Below are 17,144 nucleotides of genomic sequence, written 5' to 3'. Positions count from 1 at the left end.
TTAAAACAGAATAATGGCCCGCCTAAGCAAACGAGCTTGTGAGCAGGGCCTGGTAGTCAGTGCGAACCCAACTTACACAGGTAAGCAAGCAATTCAAAAAAAGGAGAAAAACACATAATGAATACCTGAAAGAACACCACTAAGAAATAAAGAGTGCCCCCTCAGGGGAAATCTGGAAAGCAGAATGTCTAAGGACTGCAATAAATGGCAAATGAGCATAAAAGATTATGTAGGCGCTGACGATAATAATAATTGGAAGTACATTTATACGTAAGGTGAGTTCGCCTTTCGGCTACATGCCGCAGGGTAGGTACTGCGGATAATAGAGAGTTTTTAGTAGATCGTACGCTATCGCCTTTGCGTACGCGAGGGATAGCGTTGATGGTTCTGCGCACGCCCATAACAGCAAGAGAGCTTCGCGCGGTGCGCAGAACCAGTAACGCTGTGTGTTACGTACGCTATCGCCTTTGCGTACGATGTACTAAAACTCTCTAATTTCGACCACCTGGGGTAATCTTTAACGTACGGGAAATATCCCAAGCAGCGCAACATCGTGGCGCAATATTGGCTGGGTGTTGGCAACGCCGGTCTAATCCAGCAGTCCAATGTTGATAGTATACCTAGCCAATCTTGGGCCAAGTGATTGTGCAGCACGTGCCGAAACACACGGTGCTGGAGACCATGTTTACCTCCCACACACTGCTGTCATTCACGCGTACATGGCTATACATTGCCTAAAGACGTGGTACGTACACACATGTACGTGTGCATTTTACACATGAAGAACTGGAAATCGCCTTTACATGCATACAGGAGCGGTGGAATATGTGTATGTATGCCCGTGTGCTCGTGATGTTTCTTAAATCTCCCCGCAACACAAACCTACGGACACACGGACTAGTGAACAGACGATTTTCTCTAGTCCTAAGTAAAAGCGTCATAGTACGTTCCGCAACTTAGAACAACACTGCGGAGGCGCCATTTTCCTTCCTAATCTCTTCGTCACACGCAAAACAAACACGATGAGGCCTATCCCAAGCAGCACAATATCTCGGCCCAACATTGGCAATATTGGACAAATATCGGGCCAGTATTGCCAACGTAAGGTCAATATTGGGCAAGTATTGCCAACGTAAGGCCAATATTGGGCCAGTATTGCCAACGCAAGGCCAATATTGGGCCAGTATTGCCAACGTAAGGCCATTATTGGGCCAGTATTGCCAACGTAAGGCCATTATTGGGCCAGTATTGCCAACGTAAGGCCATTATTGGGCCAGTATTGCCAACGTAAGGCCAATATGTTGTGCTGCTTGAGATATTTTCACGCTAAGTGGGGCTCAGATCTCCAAGAATCTTTGAAGACCTAAAAACAATCACTTCCCATCTCTAGGTACCACGTCATTGAGAATGAGGATTCGAAGTGAAGGACAGAATTGAGTCTTCGCCTGTAGCGTCTGTCCCTCGATCCTCGTTCTCAAGAATACGACATCTGGACATGGTTCGCATCAGCTAAGCCCACCCCGTTTTGCTTTCTACACCACTTTTCCCTGTTTCAGAGGAACATGTATCTTATAGCTATCATTCTGTGTAGTGTCGTTTTCTCTTTTTCTGCGCCCACGCAGGGGCTGTTTTTAGTACGGAGGATCACATTTTCAGTGATGCTTTGCCGAGACATGTATAAGGTCAACAACGCATCATGAGAACGGGCATGTTGGCGTAGGTATCGTATCTCATTATGTGAAGAGCGGACTTTTATGCACTAACAGAGGGCGCTCTTTACTGCATGGCACGCAGTATGACAATAATAATCGCGGATGATATCGCACTGTCTCCCGATAAGCTGAGATAGGGGGCGCGCACACCTGTTTATGCATCAACTTTCCTTCCAATCGATGGAAGATAAAACGATGCGATTGTGAAGGTTGGTCCGCCTAGAACGGTTTATGCGACGAAGAGCGCTACCTGTCAGTGCCCAAAACTTCCGCTCTCTACATCATATGCCATATCACGTGACTTTTCAGCAAGACTTTTGATGGCGTAACAACGTAACACAAGTAAATCTCTAACTTAAAACCCGAGACTAGGGAAAAAAAACGACAAAAAACGACAACACAGACAAGACCTTGTCTGTGTTGTCGTTTTTTGTCCCCTAGCCTCGGGTTTTAAGTTATGGATCTATACCACCAGCTCGCTTGCTACCTGTCTATCCTCTCGTTACAGTAAATCTGTTTACAGCTTGCGCGTGTAAATGTCTTGTCAAATGACTCCCACCTTGGCCCTACAAATGTATCGCTTCAAAGGTGCGGAAAGGTAAAGGTGAGGGGAGAATATGTTTATTATTTTTAAAAAAAGGAGGGAAAGGTTAGCCTGCGCTCCACCGGCTTGCTATCCCCAGCAAAGAAAGGAATAAGAAAGAGAACGAAAAAGAAAAACTACCACGAAATTGATGATGTGTGGGGACTAGCAGCGTAGCTAGGGAAAAATCCAAAATCCTGAGGCGAGCGAAAGGGGTAAAGGTGAAAAAGTTCGAGCTTGATTTACGATGTTCTGGCGCAAAGATATCTGGGATCATGCTGCGCCGTACTAATTATGTTTGTTTGTTGAAGGCTAGCTGGTTTGATTCATTGCCCATAACGTTGTATCACTGGGTGTGTGTTCACTTCACGTAATGTTAGGTAGTGAGCAACGTACGGTCAATTTTCAAGCCATTGTCAGTGTTTGTTTGTTTTTTTTTTTGCCATAGGTAATGATCACTTAATAAATCACTTTTACTGAGGTGCGGAACTTTGGGTACCTCCAGGCGAGGGAGTCATCAAATATTCACCTGTTTCACATTGCTAAACTTCGGAGGTACATCAGGCGAGGGGGATCACCGGGTCCTCTACCCGAAGGGGGATTCCAGATGCACCCCCGGCGAGGGAAATGTGAAAAAGATGGAAAAGTGTGGAATCTCCCAGAGAGGAGGTTTCAACAACCCCTTACAAAAAAATAATAAAAATAAAGATGTGTGTGGGTGCTCCGCGATGTTTTGGGCGTAGCATTTACTTTGCTGACTCGGTTTCATTGCAACTAAGAGTTCGTTGACAATTAGAACTGAATTAGCTACATAAACGTAATTAAATTTAGCCGTACAAAACGTCAAAATGAAAGTCGTGGGATACCTTGACGATGCTTGGAAGATTTGGCGAAAGCGCCGGGGGCGACGCCTGGCCGGCCAATGCGCCTCCGGCGTCCCCTCTAAGGCCGGGGGGCATGGGTCCCTCTGAGCCAGTGGCGAGGTAAAGGAGGCCGTTAGGAGCCCCGTGGCTACCGCAGCGCAGGGGCTGCGGAGGCTGCACAGACACCAGCGTGCCGCCGGTATGTGACAGATGAGTAGGCTTGGTGTTGTTGTTCTGCTGCTGCTTCGTATGCTGCTGATGCCGTAGGCTGTCCGCATCCATGCGATCTTAGCCACCCATCGGAAACCCCAGCGGTGGAACGCGCTGGGGAAACGCCTAGCGAAAGAGAGAGAGAGAGAAAAGAAAATGTTACAGTCAAAACTATACATAGCTTGTGAAGTTATTAACTGAGGTACGGCTAGCGTCAAAGTTAAGTTGAACACCACTCGAGCCTGCGAAGCGGGAAGAGAGCGACCCTGGCGGCGGCTAGTAGAGAACAACGCTGTGTCCAGTCGTCCTCATTCCCCTCTTCGTGGTATCGAGGAGGACCGCAACCGCATGCACCGCTCCGCGTTTGAGAAGGGGGAGTGATGTGGCGGCCCGTGGACGACGACGGGCGCGACTCTCCTCTACAACGCCTTCGTAACGAGAGTCAACCCTCCGCCGATATTCTATTTCTGCATTCTATTAGATTGTTTTTCCCGTCGAGAGGAACGGGCCATAACACAACTTGCGCAAAAAGAAAAGGAACAATAACATCCCAAATATTTATTCGCTGATGACCGCGGCCACACCACAAATCCATCTCGTTATCGTCGACAACACGAGAACCGCCTATTCCTCAGCGGTTACGGAGAACATACGACAATGGAAACAAACATTCGACGGAATACCAGAACTCCATTAGCAGACGACAGCTCTGTACCGTCGTCGTCCGCGACAAAGCGCATATCATATGTTCAGCGCGGTCACAGATGCACGATGCGTTATGTTCCCCAGCGAATTGTGGTTAGTGCACTAACATAGAGACGACACTCAGCAGAGTATACACAACTCACGTTGTCACAGGCGTAAGTGATAAACGAGTGACGAAACCGTAAACCAGTTGGCCCAAAGTGTCCCTGGAGAAGCAGAATCTCGTCTGCTACTGTCGTTTGGCTAGACCGCGATAAGAGACCGCGAAACGACGACCCATGTTGACAACACAGTGTTGCTGCTGCAAATGCAACAGAGTAATGGCAGGTTTTCTGAACGCCAAAAGGGGTATAAAAGCGCTGGATGTCGAGTAAGTATAATCGTGCACGAAAAGCGTAGAGAACTGATATTTTAGTTCTTCGACACACAACCTGTCACCCCAAAACAAGGCTTTCGCGTTTTCTTAGACTAGCCATAACACTGTACTATGCTGTACATAATGGACACAAAATAGACTCCGCTTTCTTTTTTTCAACAAATCAAGGGCGAGAACGTTATCATTCGGGGTGATAGTTGGCTAGGAGCGTGCTATTTTGTGAAGTTCATTTTTAAAAGTGAATATCTTGATGGTACGATCGCTGCGCTTCAAAGACGTGACGTAGCCATTAAGACGCCGCCAATCACGGGCATGCTTCGACGACCGTAGCTATGGAGACTAGCCGTCGTTAGCCGCATCAGCAGCCACTTGTGGCCACACCAAGCCTGTGTTTGAAATCGTCTACGACGACTTCCCGGAGCAGACGACATCCCTCATGTATTTGTGTACTCAAACGAGTGATATTCCCAAGAATACTTCAACGGGAAGATGCGCAAGGCGTAGTAACTTTCAACAGCCACGGGAGCGTGCCCTTCTAAACAAGGGCAATATCCTGCGGCTCAGCCACAAAATATTTCGTGGCAGACGACAGGGCAAACTGTGTCGTCTGCTACGCGCGCGTTCGGAACGCCTATCCCGATATCACAGCGCCGTGCGTACGCCTAACGTAAGACGCGGCAAAACACTTTCACCCAGTGAGTTCGCAAGTTCTTCCACTCGAATATTCCGTGCGGATGTCACTCGTGTGATTACACGGTATATTTCAAGCGGCGAACGACGAAGAGGAGACCTTAAGCAGGCTTATTCTCTATAATCAGGTGGGGCTGGTAGAGCACGAGTTTTGATTACAATTACGGTGCAGAAACCATTACAGCAAAGATGGGTACTGGTACAGAACACCCGGGGAGCAATCATCCATTACAATTCCAGTAAGAGCAGAATAGACGCTCGATGTCAAAGTTCCCGAAACGCCAACGTACAAGCAGTGCGACGATTACGCACTAGAAGTCTTTGAAATTACTACAGGGCGGCGACCGCTAAAACGTGGTACGGGAGGAAACGCTTTGTAATTTCGCATGTTGTCCGAGAGCAAGCAGACGAAGAGCTAAATTTAAAGTCCGCGACCGTAGTGAGCAGGCACGAATTGGAGTCCCGTGGACAATCTGTCACTGGTACGTCTGGAGGCTGTGCTCGTATTAGTATGCAGAACGCGACGGGCAAAAAAACGTTGAACCCGTACGTTGCCTGGAGACCGGGGCCTTCACACTTGGTTGGTCGGCGGCCACATGTGGACAGTAGAGATAAGCGGACTCGATAATGTATAACGAAGGCAGGCGGACGATGAGATCCGACGGAATTGGAGGATCATGGGGTTGTGTGGGAGAGAGAGTGAGTAGTGCGGCAAGAACAGGAATATAAATTAGATTTGCGAAACACTCAAAAGTAACAGAATCGTGGAAATGCTTTTTCACGTCGACGCGCTGTTTTTGAGCACGAGAGTTTTACTAACGGAATCTCAAACCGGCTTGCGTCGTAGCAGCGAAGACGTGGTAAAATGCACGGGTTGGTGTTTTTCTAAAACCTCGTTCGGCATCACATATCAACATTCTACAACAGTGATACATGATATACAACAGTCAATTTTTGAATCTTCAGGTTTCGAGCACAACGAAATGTACGCAGACAGCAAATGAAATCATGCACAATCAAGCGGGCAGTGCCATGCAGGTGAAATTCGTCAAGTGAATAACAACCAGATGAATGGTTAACTAAAGCTCGACTGAAAGTGACCCGAATTTAATTTGATTTCAAGACGAACCAGACATATCGCCCGATGCGTCTTTTCAAGGTTGAGTAATTGATAATAGGTATCACTTCAAACGAGGTAGTTCAGGAAAGATACGCTGTTGCTAATATTATCTGCATCCTCTGATCGGTATGTTCGTAACTTCGACACAGGACACAAAGTACCCCCCTCCAGTAACTTCACCCTACTTCTACAGACACAAGCTCTACTGTCTCCACGTGCTTTCTTCTTTCTGGCATCCCATTCCTTCCCCCGTCTTTCTCCCTCGCTCTGCTTTCTTTGCCAAAAACGCATTTTCAGAAGCGTCGTTTCTTTTTTTTTCTTTTTTTTTTTTCAGCACCACAGCACGTAGAAGCCCAAGCGGAGCTAACCTACTTCCTACGTCTAAAACGTAAGCCTGCTCCGCGTAAAAATAAGATAAAGCGCAAAATCAGGGCATCGTCATGTGACCTCATTCCGAGCAGAGAAGCGCTCTGCAGTCCCCCCTCTACCGAAACAAAACCGTCTGCTTGCTCTTCTTTTCAGGCTCGCGGTTTGGGGGAAAACGCGAAACGACACGGAACGGAACGACTGGCACCCGATTCGCGTTTAACTGTCGCGTTTACTACGGAGTACTACGTTTCAAATTCGATCGCTTGGCCTAGTTACTTGGCCAGAATGGATCCGCTTCCTCATTGTTAGATCTCTGCCTCGCTTCATTTTTTTAAATCATTTATTTCCTTCTTTCCGCGGCCCGTATTAATCTTCCGTGAGCGGCGTGAACGCCTCACTTCCGTTGCGTGACAGTCTAGCCAATAGGAAGTCGTTGGATGGAAACAAAGACAGCAAACTGGCCAATCAAAACGAGACGTCTTGCGGTCGTCTGCTTCGACATGAGCGTATTTTTTAGGGAAGACGACTTCTGTCAATCAACGAATAGGTTTACAAATGCTGTCACTCCTGTGCAGAAAAACCGCCCAGGGAGAGAATTTACCCGATGATTAACGTTTACACTGGAGTAGACGCATTCGAGAAACGGTAAAAGATTTTATGAACTGCATGGGGCAAGTCAGCATCATCTGCAAATATGTGGAACAGGAAATGGTATCACACACATTGCAGTATAGGTAATCTTGAGGAGAAAAGATATGGGAATACACGAGATAATGCCATGCGACAGATTGTGCAGAATGTGAATTGAGGTCATCCTGGAGATAAGAAGTTGTGACACTGTTAGGTAACCTGAAGGGGGTGGGGGTTATGTTTCACTGCGAAAGGCTTATCATCAGCCACATGAAGATGAGCTTTGCTGTTCCGTAAAAACAAAAACAGTCGTTGGGTATTTTTCAGTACCGTGTGTACTGCCCGCATGTGCAAGCGTGCGTATGGTGTCGACTAGCTGATCCACCTAGTGATCTACCTACGCATGTGACGACCTTGTGTCAACGGATCTGTGGTATATTCGATGTAAGCAGTATTCCCCCAAAAAGCGGACACAACAACCAGAAGCGCATGGAAACACCGCGGAAGCTTTAAAAATAATGTACAGAAGAAAGCAAATAAATCTTGGGGGTGTGCACACTGGTGACTTTTTAATTTATTGGATTATTTTTTATTAATTACTTTTTAATTTATTGAATTATTTTTATTAATTACTTTTTAATTTATTGGATTATTTTTATTATTTAGTGGATTTTTAGAAAGAAAGGTAGAGGTGAAAAAGACATAAGCTGGATAACAGCTTGCCATTCGTGCAAAGAGAGTCGGCTCGAAAGACGTGTCGGCTACTCAGATTCAAAACGCTTGCTTCTCAATTGAACAGTGCGACACTGTGACCGACGAAAGATTGCGTTACAACAAGAGCGGCGGTGACTATGTTTCTAAAGAAGGGGCAAGCGGTCGCATATTTCCGTAGCTCTTGCGAGAGCTCGCCTGGCGGAGGAGAAGTCATTCGGGCAACCGCGCACACACAACGCATTAATACCCCTGTCACACGGACATTTTCGATCCTGCTCGAACCCAATGCAGATCGGATGGTGCTACACGGCCGCTTCCAAGCAGGATCGAACTTTGATCCTGCTTGACTCAAGACAGTTCCCATAACAGGATTGAGAATTTCAAGACGGCTCGACGGCCGCCATTTGCATCCTCGACCCCGGTGAACTGTCATAACTTAAGACGGACATGCGCGCGAAGCTACAAATGATGCTTACATCGGTATACGATAAATTACCACTAATATCGCTGTTATATAGTAAAACGCGAAATTAATGAGTCCCGTTTATTCCTTTGCACAAGTCAACCATTCAATGCGCATTGAAAGTGGCCGTGTAGCAGCGTCAAAACTCGAGCGTGCTCGGGAAGTTCGATGCAGATCGGATTCGAGAAGGATCGAAATGCCCGTGTGACAGGGGTATAACATTCTCCAGTTTTTTTCTTTACGCGATGATAATTCGTTTTCTACACTACTTGGTAATTCGTTAAACCATTTCTTCATATTAGCAACAAGGGGGGGGGGGATATATGTAAGAAAGGTTATGCGGGGTCACGAATAATTAGCCGCTAGCAAATGGGCCAAGGGGAGGGCATGGTTAATGTTACTAGGTGAGAGAAGTATGTCGACGACGTTCATAGTTGACTGCATACTTACGACTTACAACGGCTGCTATTGCGTTAATCTTATAACCCTGCTTTTAAGAAAATTGCGTCTTTTGATGCGGAATGCACCATTCGGCTTATATCAAAAGATCGCCATCGTGACAGGGGTATAACATGCACAAGCACACGACAACATGCATCAGAATGAAACGCAACCAACGCTTACCTTACACACTGCACGAGGTAGTCAAAACTCGATAACGAACACTTCACAAAACACGACAACCTGACAACCCGCACAGAAACACACGGCCAGTATGTCCCCGGGGACACCGCGAAACACTCGACCACGCGGGGCAATTTCCTCAGCGATTTTAACCCCCCTCAAAATGGGTCGGTAATGAACCTTCCCCACGACTGGACCGAGTTACACACAAAAAGTGTCATCGGGAAACCCAAGTTCCAATGCTCGGGTGGATGACCCTTCTGACCCTAATCCCGAGAGTGAAAAGCCAACGGTGAGGCAGACAAAAGTGACTCCCACTTGGCCTTGGGACTCTTATTGACCCTCCCCGACCGACACTTTGGCACGGGATAAAAGTTCTTTTCTGCTGTTCGCACAGATAGCGGTTCTTCAATTCGAAAAGCCTAAAAGATGTCGTGACAAGCAAATTCCTCGCCACGATGTGCGAAATAAATATTACAGCAAGAGCTTTGTAAGGGAAGCAAGGCGACCCCCGTGTAGGTCCGTCAATGGCTTTATAGGGCCACGTGACCTGTCACGTGTCACCACCAGGCCATCGCCAGACTGTGTTTGACGTTGTGTAGCCGCCACGGTAACAAAGTAACAAAGAATTAAAAAAAAAAGATTTCACAAAACGTTAAAAGGCGTTCAAAAAAAATTATTAGCAATTAAATAAAAAGTTATGACAAGAATTTACCATCAAAGCTTGCGCAATTTACTAAACGCGTCCTGCCAAACGTGGCTAAAAGCATGTTTTGGCTAAACTTACCTAAACGTGCAGCCGGTTTTTCTATTTGAGCAATCCACAGACCGATCACTGTGGCGTCGCTCATGATCTCAGTTGTCTCGCGACGTAAACCCCCGATTATAAATAAATTTCTATTTGATTTTATCGTTTTCGACATTTCATTACTACCTTTATATTGCGTTATTTATTAACACATTTGTAATAGTGTATTTATTATCAGACCATTATGTAACGTGAGATTATATTTTATTTTAAACAGATATCCCTTTCACATTTTCAGGAAAAATAAACATACGTGTTATTCTTGAACAACTTATTCTTATTACAGACGAAAGACAGTAATCCGATTTTATCTCCAACATTAATTTTTGCTCATGATTCCGCCAATGCTTATTGCAGACTTATTGCAATACAATCCTCCACCGCATCAGATACTAATACCATAAAAATGCATTATCATAAAAAAAAACTAACAAATTTTCACATTTATTTATTTAGTTATTTCAGAATACCTCCAAAGGCCCCTTGGGGACATTACATGGGGGAGTGGGTTACAATAATAAACAGCATCACAAGTATATGTAAATCACATTTAGTACAGAAAAATAGTGAAAATACAACGCCGTGATAATGTGGGATAATAATATGACATACAACGAAGTTTATGCATGAAGAAACAACAACATAAGCTACAATGAAAAATGGATCATGTGATATACGTTAATAGTATGTTAAGAGGTACTGTACGCAAGCAAAACACGTAGAAAGGTAACCGAATAATAACTATGAGAACAGAACAGAGATGGCATTACGAAATTCTTGAGTTTGTGTTATTGAAGCGATGTCGCTCGGAAGGTCATTCTATTCTAGGAGGGTGCGGCAAAAGAATGATTTTGAAAAAAAAAAAAAAAAACGTTAGAATGACATAAAAAGCGGTCGACTTTATTTGGGTGATCAAGGCGGGGAAATATGGCAGTGGATGGGCGATTCGGACACTGTTGTGAGAGAATGTTATGCAAGAATTTATGAAAGAGAGATAGACGTGAGATAAGACGGCGCTGTTCTAACGACGTCAGGTTAAGTTCGCGTTTCAAAGCAGTGACTGATGTATTAGGAGAAAAATCGTTACAGATGAATCGTGCTGCTCTGTTTTGAATGGATTCTATGTTACATATTAAGTACCTCTTAAAAGTGCATCTGTAGGTAATAGAATAGCATAACTGCAGGCAAGCCGGTAGACGAAATCCACTGTAGAAAAAGCCCGAGCTTGGGCAACAGAACGCAAGAAATAACGTTCTTTTGCCAGTTAAGCTCCGGCTTTTTCCACAATAAATCCATAGGGAACGTTATGCGTATTACAGCCGTTGACTTCTATCGTTGAACTATACTTTCTCGTCTCTCGTGAGATTCGCGATTGAAAATCCGAGCGAAACGCAAAGTTGTGGTCACTTTTATGGAGGATTCTTCGTTTTGAGTTAAACCCGATTTTTCACGATAGTTCTCCCCCAAAAAAAGCTTTCACGAATTCGCTCTAAAACCCGATATCTACCTAGGGTTGCCACTTTTCGTCGTGAAAAATACCGGCTGAGGGGCGGAAGAAGCTCAAGACAATACAAGGAAACGTGTTCCTGTGTCTAATAATAATAATAATAATAATTAGTAACTAATGAAACAACTAGTGACTGCGCGGAGTTGGGTCTGTGCTCCAGATTTATTCAAGCTGTAGTGAAATGTTGAAGGGAAAAGCTCCTATGAAAGGTCTTGAGCCACAATGCCTTCATATGCCCCTTTTCGTTTGACCCGAAAATTCCCCAGTGACATATCAAACAGAGAACGTAGCGCCCGATTTCTTCCCGAATTCTCGTGTGTAAATAGCACCCGATTTTTTCCCTCCCGAATTTGAAAGATCATAAAACCCGAAAGCGAATAACCCTACTCGGAAAGACCGTCCGACACTTGCGTTTCTTTGTCGAGAAGGAGAAGCAGGCAAAGAAGAAGAAGAAGAAGAAGAAGAAGAAGAGGAAAAAAAAAAAAAAAAAAAGACGCGGCGCTTTGCCGCGCAACACGATTACGGAGCCCGGCGCGACTTTCTTTCCGTTTTTCCTCTTTCTTACGTAAGAGACTGACCTCCTTTCACCGATGTTACGATGCGATCCAGGTAATTTCCTTCATAATATGCTTTCTGTTTCGGGGTGCTGTTTTGCCAACCCAAGCAGGAAAAAACGTCTTCTTTGCTGTAGGATTTCTGAGCTCCTTTTTTTTTTTGCTCGTTCTTTTAATGAAAGAAGATCATACAGCTCAATCCGGCTGCAGGAGGTACTAAAACGACAAAAACTATAGAGGATGAAGCATCTCAATACAGTTTTAATATGCGTTTTTTTTTTAAATTCCGCGTTAACGCCGCGAAGCAACTGTGGCTATGAGCGGCGTTCGGATGTGGATAGATGGAGAGAGGACAGCAGGAAGGAGTGAGGGACAGGGGGATTAGTATGCGTCCTGGGCCGACTTCAGGGGAAGCTGTGCCGACATTCGACTGGAAAGCCATTCGACATTCGGAAAACCAAGGGAAAACCTCAGAGAGCAGAGCTGGTGGTAGGATTCGAACCCACCACCTCCCAGTCTACAGCGCGACCTTGGCTACCACCAACGGGCTTCCGCGCGCATGAGCTCGCCACACTAATTCTAATTGGTCTACAATTTCGGACGCAAACAATTACTAATATTACGGTACCACGTAATAATATGGTAAGTGCGAAACATTGTATTCGGACGATGGAAGTAAGACGAGTGAAAAAAAAAACAAAAAAAAAACGATATATACACTTCAATATATTTATAATTTGTTTACATTTCGGTATTTACAACGCAGTGTAATATTATATATGCGATTATATTAACAAATGTTGCACTAAGCAAGTGTTGTTAAGTTACGTAAGTTAAGTAAGAAAATAAGTAACATTAAGAAAATGCGTGTAATCATTTGCGCTTTGCTTTTACACCAAAACTAGCAGTGGAAACAGAACACAACACAAGAAGTAGAGATGGGACGAATCCATAACTTTTACAATCCAAATCCAAATCCGAATCCAAGGAAGGTTCTGCGAATCCACGAATCTTACGAGTCTCGAATCTTTCGAATCCTTTCTTTAAAAAAAGTTTAGAAAGCCAAACGAAAAAACACTTCCACTAAAAAGTGTTTCGGAGCAGAATTTGATATACTTCTTTAATATAAAACAAATTACGTAATAATTCAATTTCAGAGGAAAACATACTTGTATACTTCTGAACTACAGGAAACACATGTACCCTCGAGTCTGAATTCTTTTCATAAAAACTAAGAATAAATCAAAAGCAAAAACATGTTAAATTTAAACTTATAATGTCGGAGCTTTATGCTGCGATTTTAGCGCGCCCCAGGGCCCGCCGACCAATCAGGCTCTCGGCGGACTCAGGAGGCGCCAATTTTAAAAACAGAAAGAAACAAACGGTGGTTTGTGGATTCGAAAGGTTCCATTCGCCGCTTTGTGCGCTGCGAATCGGATTCCCGAACCTCGAATTGCTGCCTATGATTCGCTAATTCGGTTGGTACGTTCCTAACAAGAAGCTACAAAGGCAAACATTAAAACTAGAGATTGGACGAATCCATAATTTTCCGAATCCGAATCCCAACCCAAGGAAGGTTCTGCGAATCCACGAATCTCGAGTCCTTTCTTTAAAAAAAGTGTCGAATAAGCCAGTGGAAAAAAAAACAAAAATTTCTACTGAAAAGTGTTTTGAAGCACAATATAATATATTTGTTTAATGAAAAACAAATCAACGTTCACTTTCAGGAGAAAACATACCCACACACTTCTTTTTAAATGTAATTTACTTAACTCTTACTTACTCATCGACTACAGGAAATAGTAAAATGAATTCTGGAGTCTGAACTGTTTCGAGAAAACTAAGAAACATTCAAAAGCTAGACTATGCTACTTTTAACTTCGTAATGCAAGAGTTCCTGCCTGAACTCTTTCCGTCAAGAGCAATATCAACAAACAAACAAGAAAAAAAATCCACCGGACAATCAGGCTTTCGGGGGGCTCCGGTGGCGGCAATTTTAAAAAACAGAAAGAAACAAACGTGGTTGGTGGATTCGAAAGATCCGATTCGCTGTTTCGTGCAATAGGATTCGGATTTTCGAAATCTCGAATCCCTGCCTAGGATTCGAGGATTTGTGGATTCGGTTGGCACATCCCTACTTAATACCCCTGTCACACGGGCATTTCGATCCTTCTCGAATCCGATCTGCATCGAACTTCCCGAGCACGCTCGAGTTTTGACGCTGCTACACGGCCACTTTCAATGCGCATTGAATGGTTGACTTGCGCAGATGAATAAACGGGACTCATTAATTTCGCGTTTCCTATATAACAGCGATATTAGTGGTAATTTATCGTATACCGATGTAAGCATCATTTGTAGCTTCGCGCGCATGTCCGTCTTAAGTTATGACAGTTCACCGGGGTCGAGGATGCAAATGGCGGCCGTCGAGCCGTCTTGAAATTCTCAATCCTGTTATGGGAACTGTCTTGAGTCAAGCAGGATCAAAGTTCGATCCTGCTTGGAAGCGGCCGTGTAGCACCATCCGATCTGCATTGGGTTCAAGCAGGTTCGGTCGAGCAGGATCGAAAATGCCCGTGTGACAGGGGTATAAGAAACATTCAAAAGCTAGACCATGCTACTTTTAACTGTGTAACGTAAGAGTTCCTGCCTGAACTCTTTCCGTCCAGAGCAATATCAACAAACAAACAAGAAAAAAAATCCACCGGACAATCAGGCTTTCGGGGGGGCTCAGGTGGCGGCAATTTTAAAAAAACAGACAGAAACAAACGTGGTTGGTGGATTCGAAAGATTCGATTCGCTGTTTCGTGCAATAGGATTCGGATTTTCGAAATCTCGAATCCCTGCCTAGGATTCGAGGATTCGGTTGGCACATCCCTACTTAAAACAGTGCAAGCCTGTGCCAGCGTATAGCAAGTAGCCGTTCCTGAAAAGTGCACACCACCATAATACGTGTCCTAATTAACGTCCCGCATAGACAATGCCCCTCTCATTTATGTGGACGAGGAAGGTGAGAGAGAGAGAGAGAGAGAGAGAGAGCTTTGCCAGTGTTGGAGCGGCGGAAGGGCGATGCGATAGCGGCGGAGAGTGAACAGCCAGGCCAGTGGACCAGGTCGTCGCGGCCGCGCTGGCCCCAGGCTAGGTCTTATATGTCTGGGGAAAAAAAAAAGTAGGCCGCACGCGGCAAATGCCCGGAGCCGTCCGCTTCAAACCTAACGTAACCCAAACGATCCAGCAAGGTGACGATGATGTTGATAACGGTAGTGACGAATTTAAGGCGCAGCAGGGGCGGGCAGAAGATATTTTATATTATAAATATTTACATTACGTACATTTTTTAAAAACCCATTTACATTTTAGTTCTAGTCCTTTGCAGCGTACTCAACGTAACTATAATGCGTGATAGTAACGTGATAGTAGCATTGATATTTTTTTTTTTCGCCCTACGATGTGTTTAAACGTGAATTGTCTTCGCTTGGTGGATTAGGCACGTGGTCCCTGATTGTTGATTTTTTTTCTTGCGTTGCTGTAAGTTGTATTTGAATGTTTACAGTGTACCTAGTAGGACTGTCCGTTGACGGGTACTTTTAAATAAATAAATAAATAAATAATACTATTTCCATGGATAATACGATTAATACTAACACTACTGCTACTACTATTTCTACTATTTCAGAAGAAAGAATCCTATTTCTGTGATCTTTTCTTTTTCAATTCTGTGTTAGCGCCGCGAAGCAACTGTGGCTATGCATGCCGTACAGAGGTCGACAGATGGAGAGAGGACAGCAGGAACGAGTGGGGGGGACAGGGGGAGTTAGTGTGCGTCCTGGGCCGACTTCGTGGGAAACTGTGCCGACATTCGTCTGGAAAAAAGTTTGCCGGAAACCCCAGGGAAAACCTCAGACAGTACAGCCGGTGGTATAGGACTCGAACCCACCACCTCCCAGTCTTCATGACGACCTGGGCTACCACGAACCAGCGGGTCGACGCCTTCATCCACTGAGCCATGCCGCTGCTCATTCTATTCAGTTCTCAATATATTATACGGCGCTGACCCGGCAAGGGGATACCGAGTAAACCGAAATAATAAAAAAAAATAACTACTAATACATAACTAATAAAACGATATAACTTAGAGTGCACAGGAAATGACATCTTATCAAATACCTTAGAGTCTACACAAAACAAAACAAACTGTAGACTGTTTACTGAACAAAATACCGCGAATCGGCATCAATAGCAGTACCTGAATTGATTTCCTATTAGAAACAATGGACTGTAACATGTTTTTAACAAAGCGTAGTGACGTCAGAGTCAAAGGTTCAGGTGGCAGGTAGTTAAACACAACAGGTATGTGATACACACGCTGACCCTTGCATAACTTGTATATACTTTACTTGTATAACTTGTTGCTGACCCTTGTTCGAATCTGTATGATACACAAAAATAATACATAAGTGCACGTAAGTACGTGGGAACGGCGAGCTCGTCAAGTCATCATGGTGACTTCTTTGTTCTTTTTTCGCTATTCCCTCCACAGCTTCATTGTTGTTACTGTTTTAAATAGCTAAAAATAAATATATAAGCATAAGGTATACACCAAATTGAAGAAAGTTACACAGATTACAATACTCTAGAGGATGCAGTACTTACAGAAGGGGTCCCAAGCCCTCCGAGTGTCACCGGTGCACTCTATCGGCAATTTTCCGCATTACTTAATAAAGGGCTTGTGACACCTTGATAGACTTGTGGTTCGTTACATCATTGACGCAGTGTTCTGCACCCTAAAGTATACCGAGGAAAAAATATTTTTTTCCCTCTATGCATCATAGTTGAAGAGATAGAAACCCTCGAACACGCGCCTGAGTAAAGCACAGACGTCAGAGACCTCAGAGCTGCGGCCACTCCCATTGGTTACCGTATAAGCACGTGACGTCACTCGCGCTTCCTCACTGGCGATGGCGCGTGATGTGACGTCAGAGCTGGGTGAGTATCTGTATTCGCGGTGCTAATTTTCTGCGCTTCTATTACCCTTACTTCACTGTAAAACTTGAATTGCATGTTCACGTCGGTGCACAGAATCGTCTTTTATAACCTGGGATTACGTATCGCACCCACCTTAAATCGATATACTATTACTTATGAGTATTATAATAATAATTTGGCAAGTATTATGCATCTGAATAATAATAATAATAAAGGTTATGCGCATTATT

The 17,144-nt window shown here is 44.4% G+C and overlaps 1 protein-coding gene across 1 annotated transcript in view; it reads right to left on the bottom strand.

Moving 5' to 3' along the window:
* Window positions 1-17,144, bottom strand: part of LOC135366635 (ecdysone receptor-like) — a 152,964-nt gene that overhangs the window by 70,574 nt on the left and 65,246 nt on the right. The window contains exon 3 of the mRNA XM_064599426.1: window positions 3,162-3,494. Coding sequence (XP_064455496.1) covers window positions 3,162-3,440 — 279 coding nt within the window. The 5' untranslated portion in view covers window positions 3,441-3,494. The remainder of the gene's footprint in view (window positions 1-3,161; window positions 3,495-17,144) is intronic.

The sequence above is a fragment of the Ornithodoros turicata genome, chromosome 8, assembly GCF_037126465.1.
Source record: "Ornithodoros turicata isolate Travis chromosome 8, ASM3712646v1, whole genome shotgun sequence".
Taxonomy (NCBI): Eukaryota; Metazoa; Arthropoda; class Arachnida; order Ixodida; family Argasidae; genus Ornithodoros; species Ornithodoros turicata.
The sequence above is the reverse complement of the archived record's forward strand: the minus strand, read 5'-3'. Positions and strand labels throughout refer to the sequence as shown.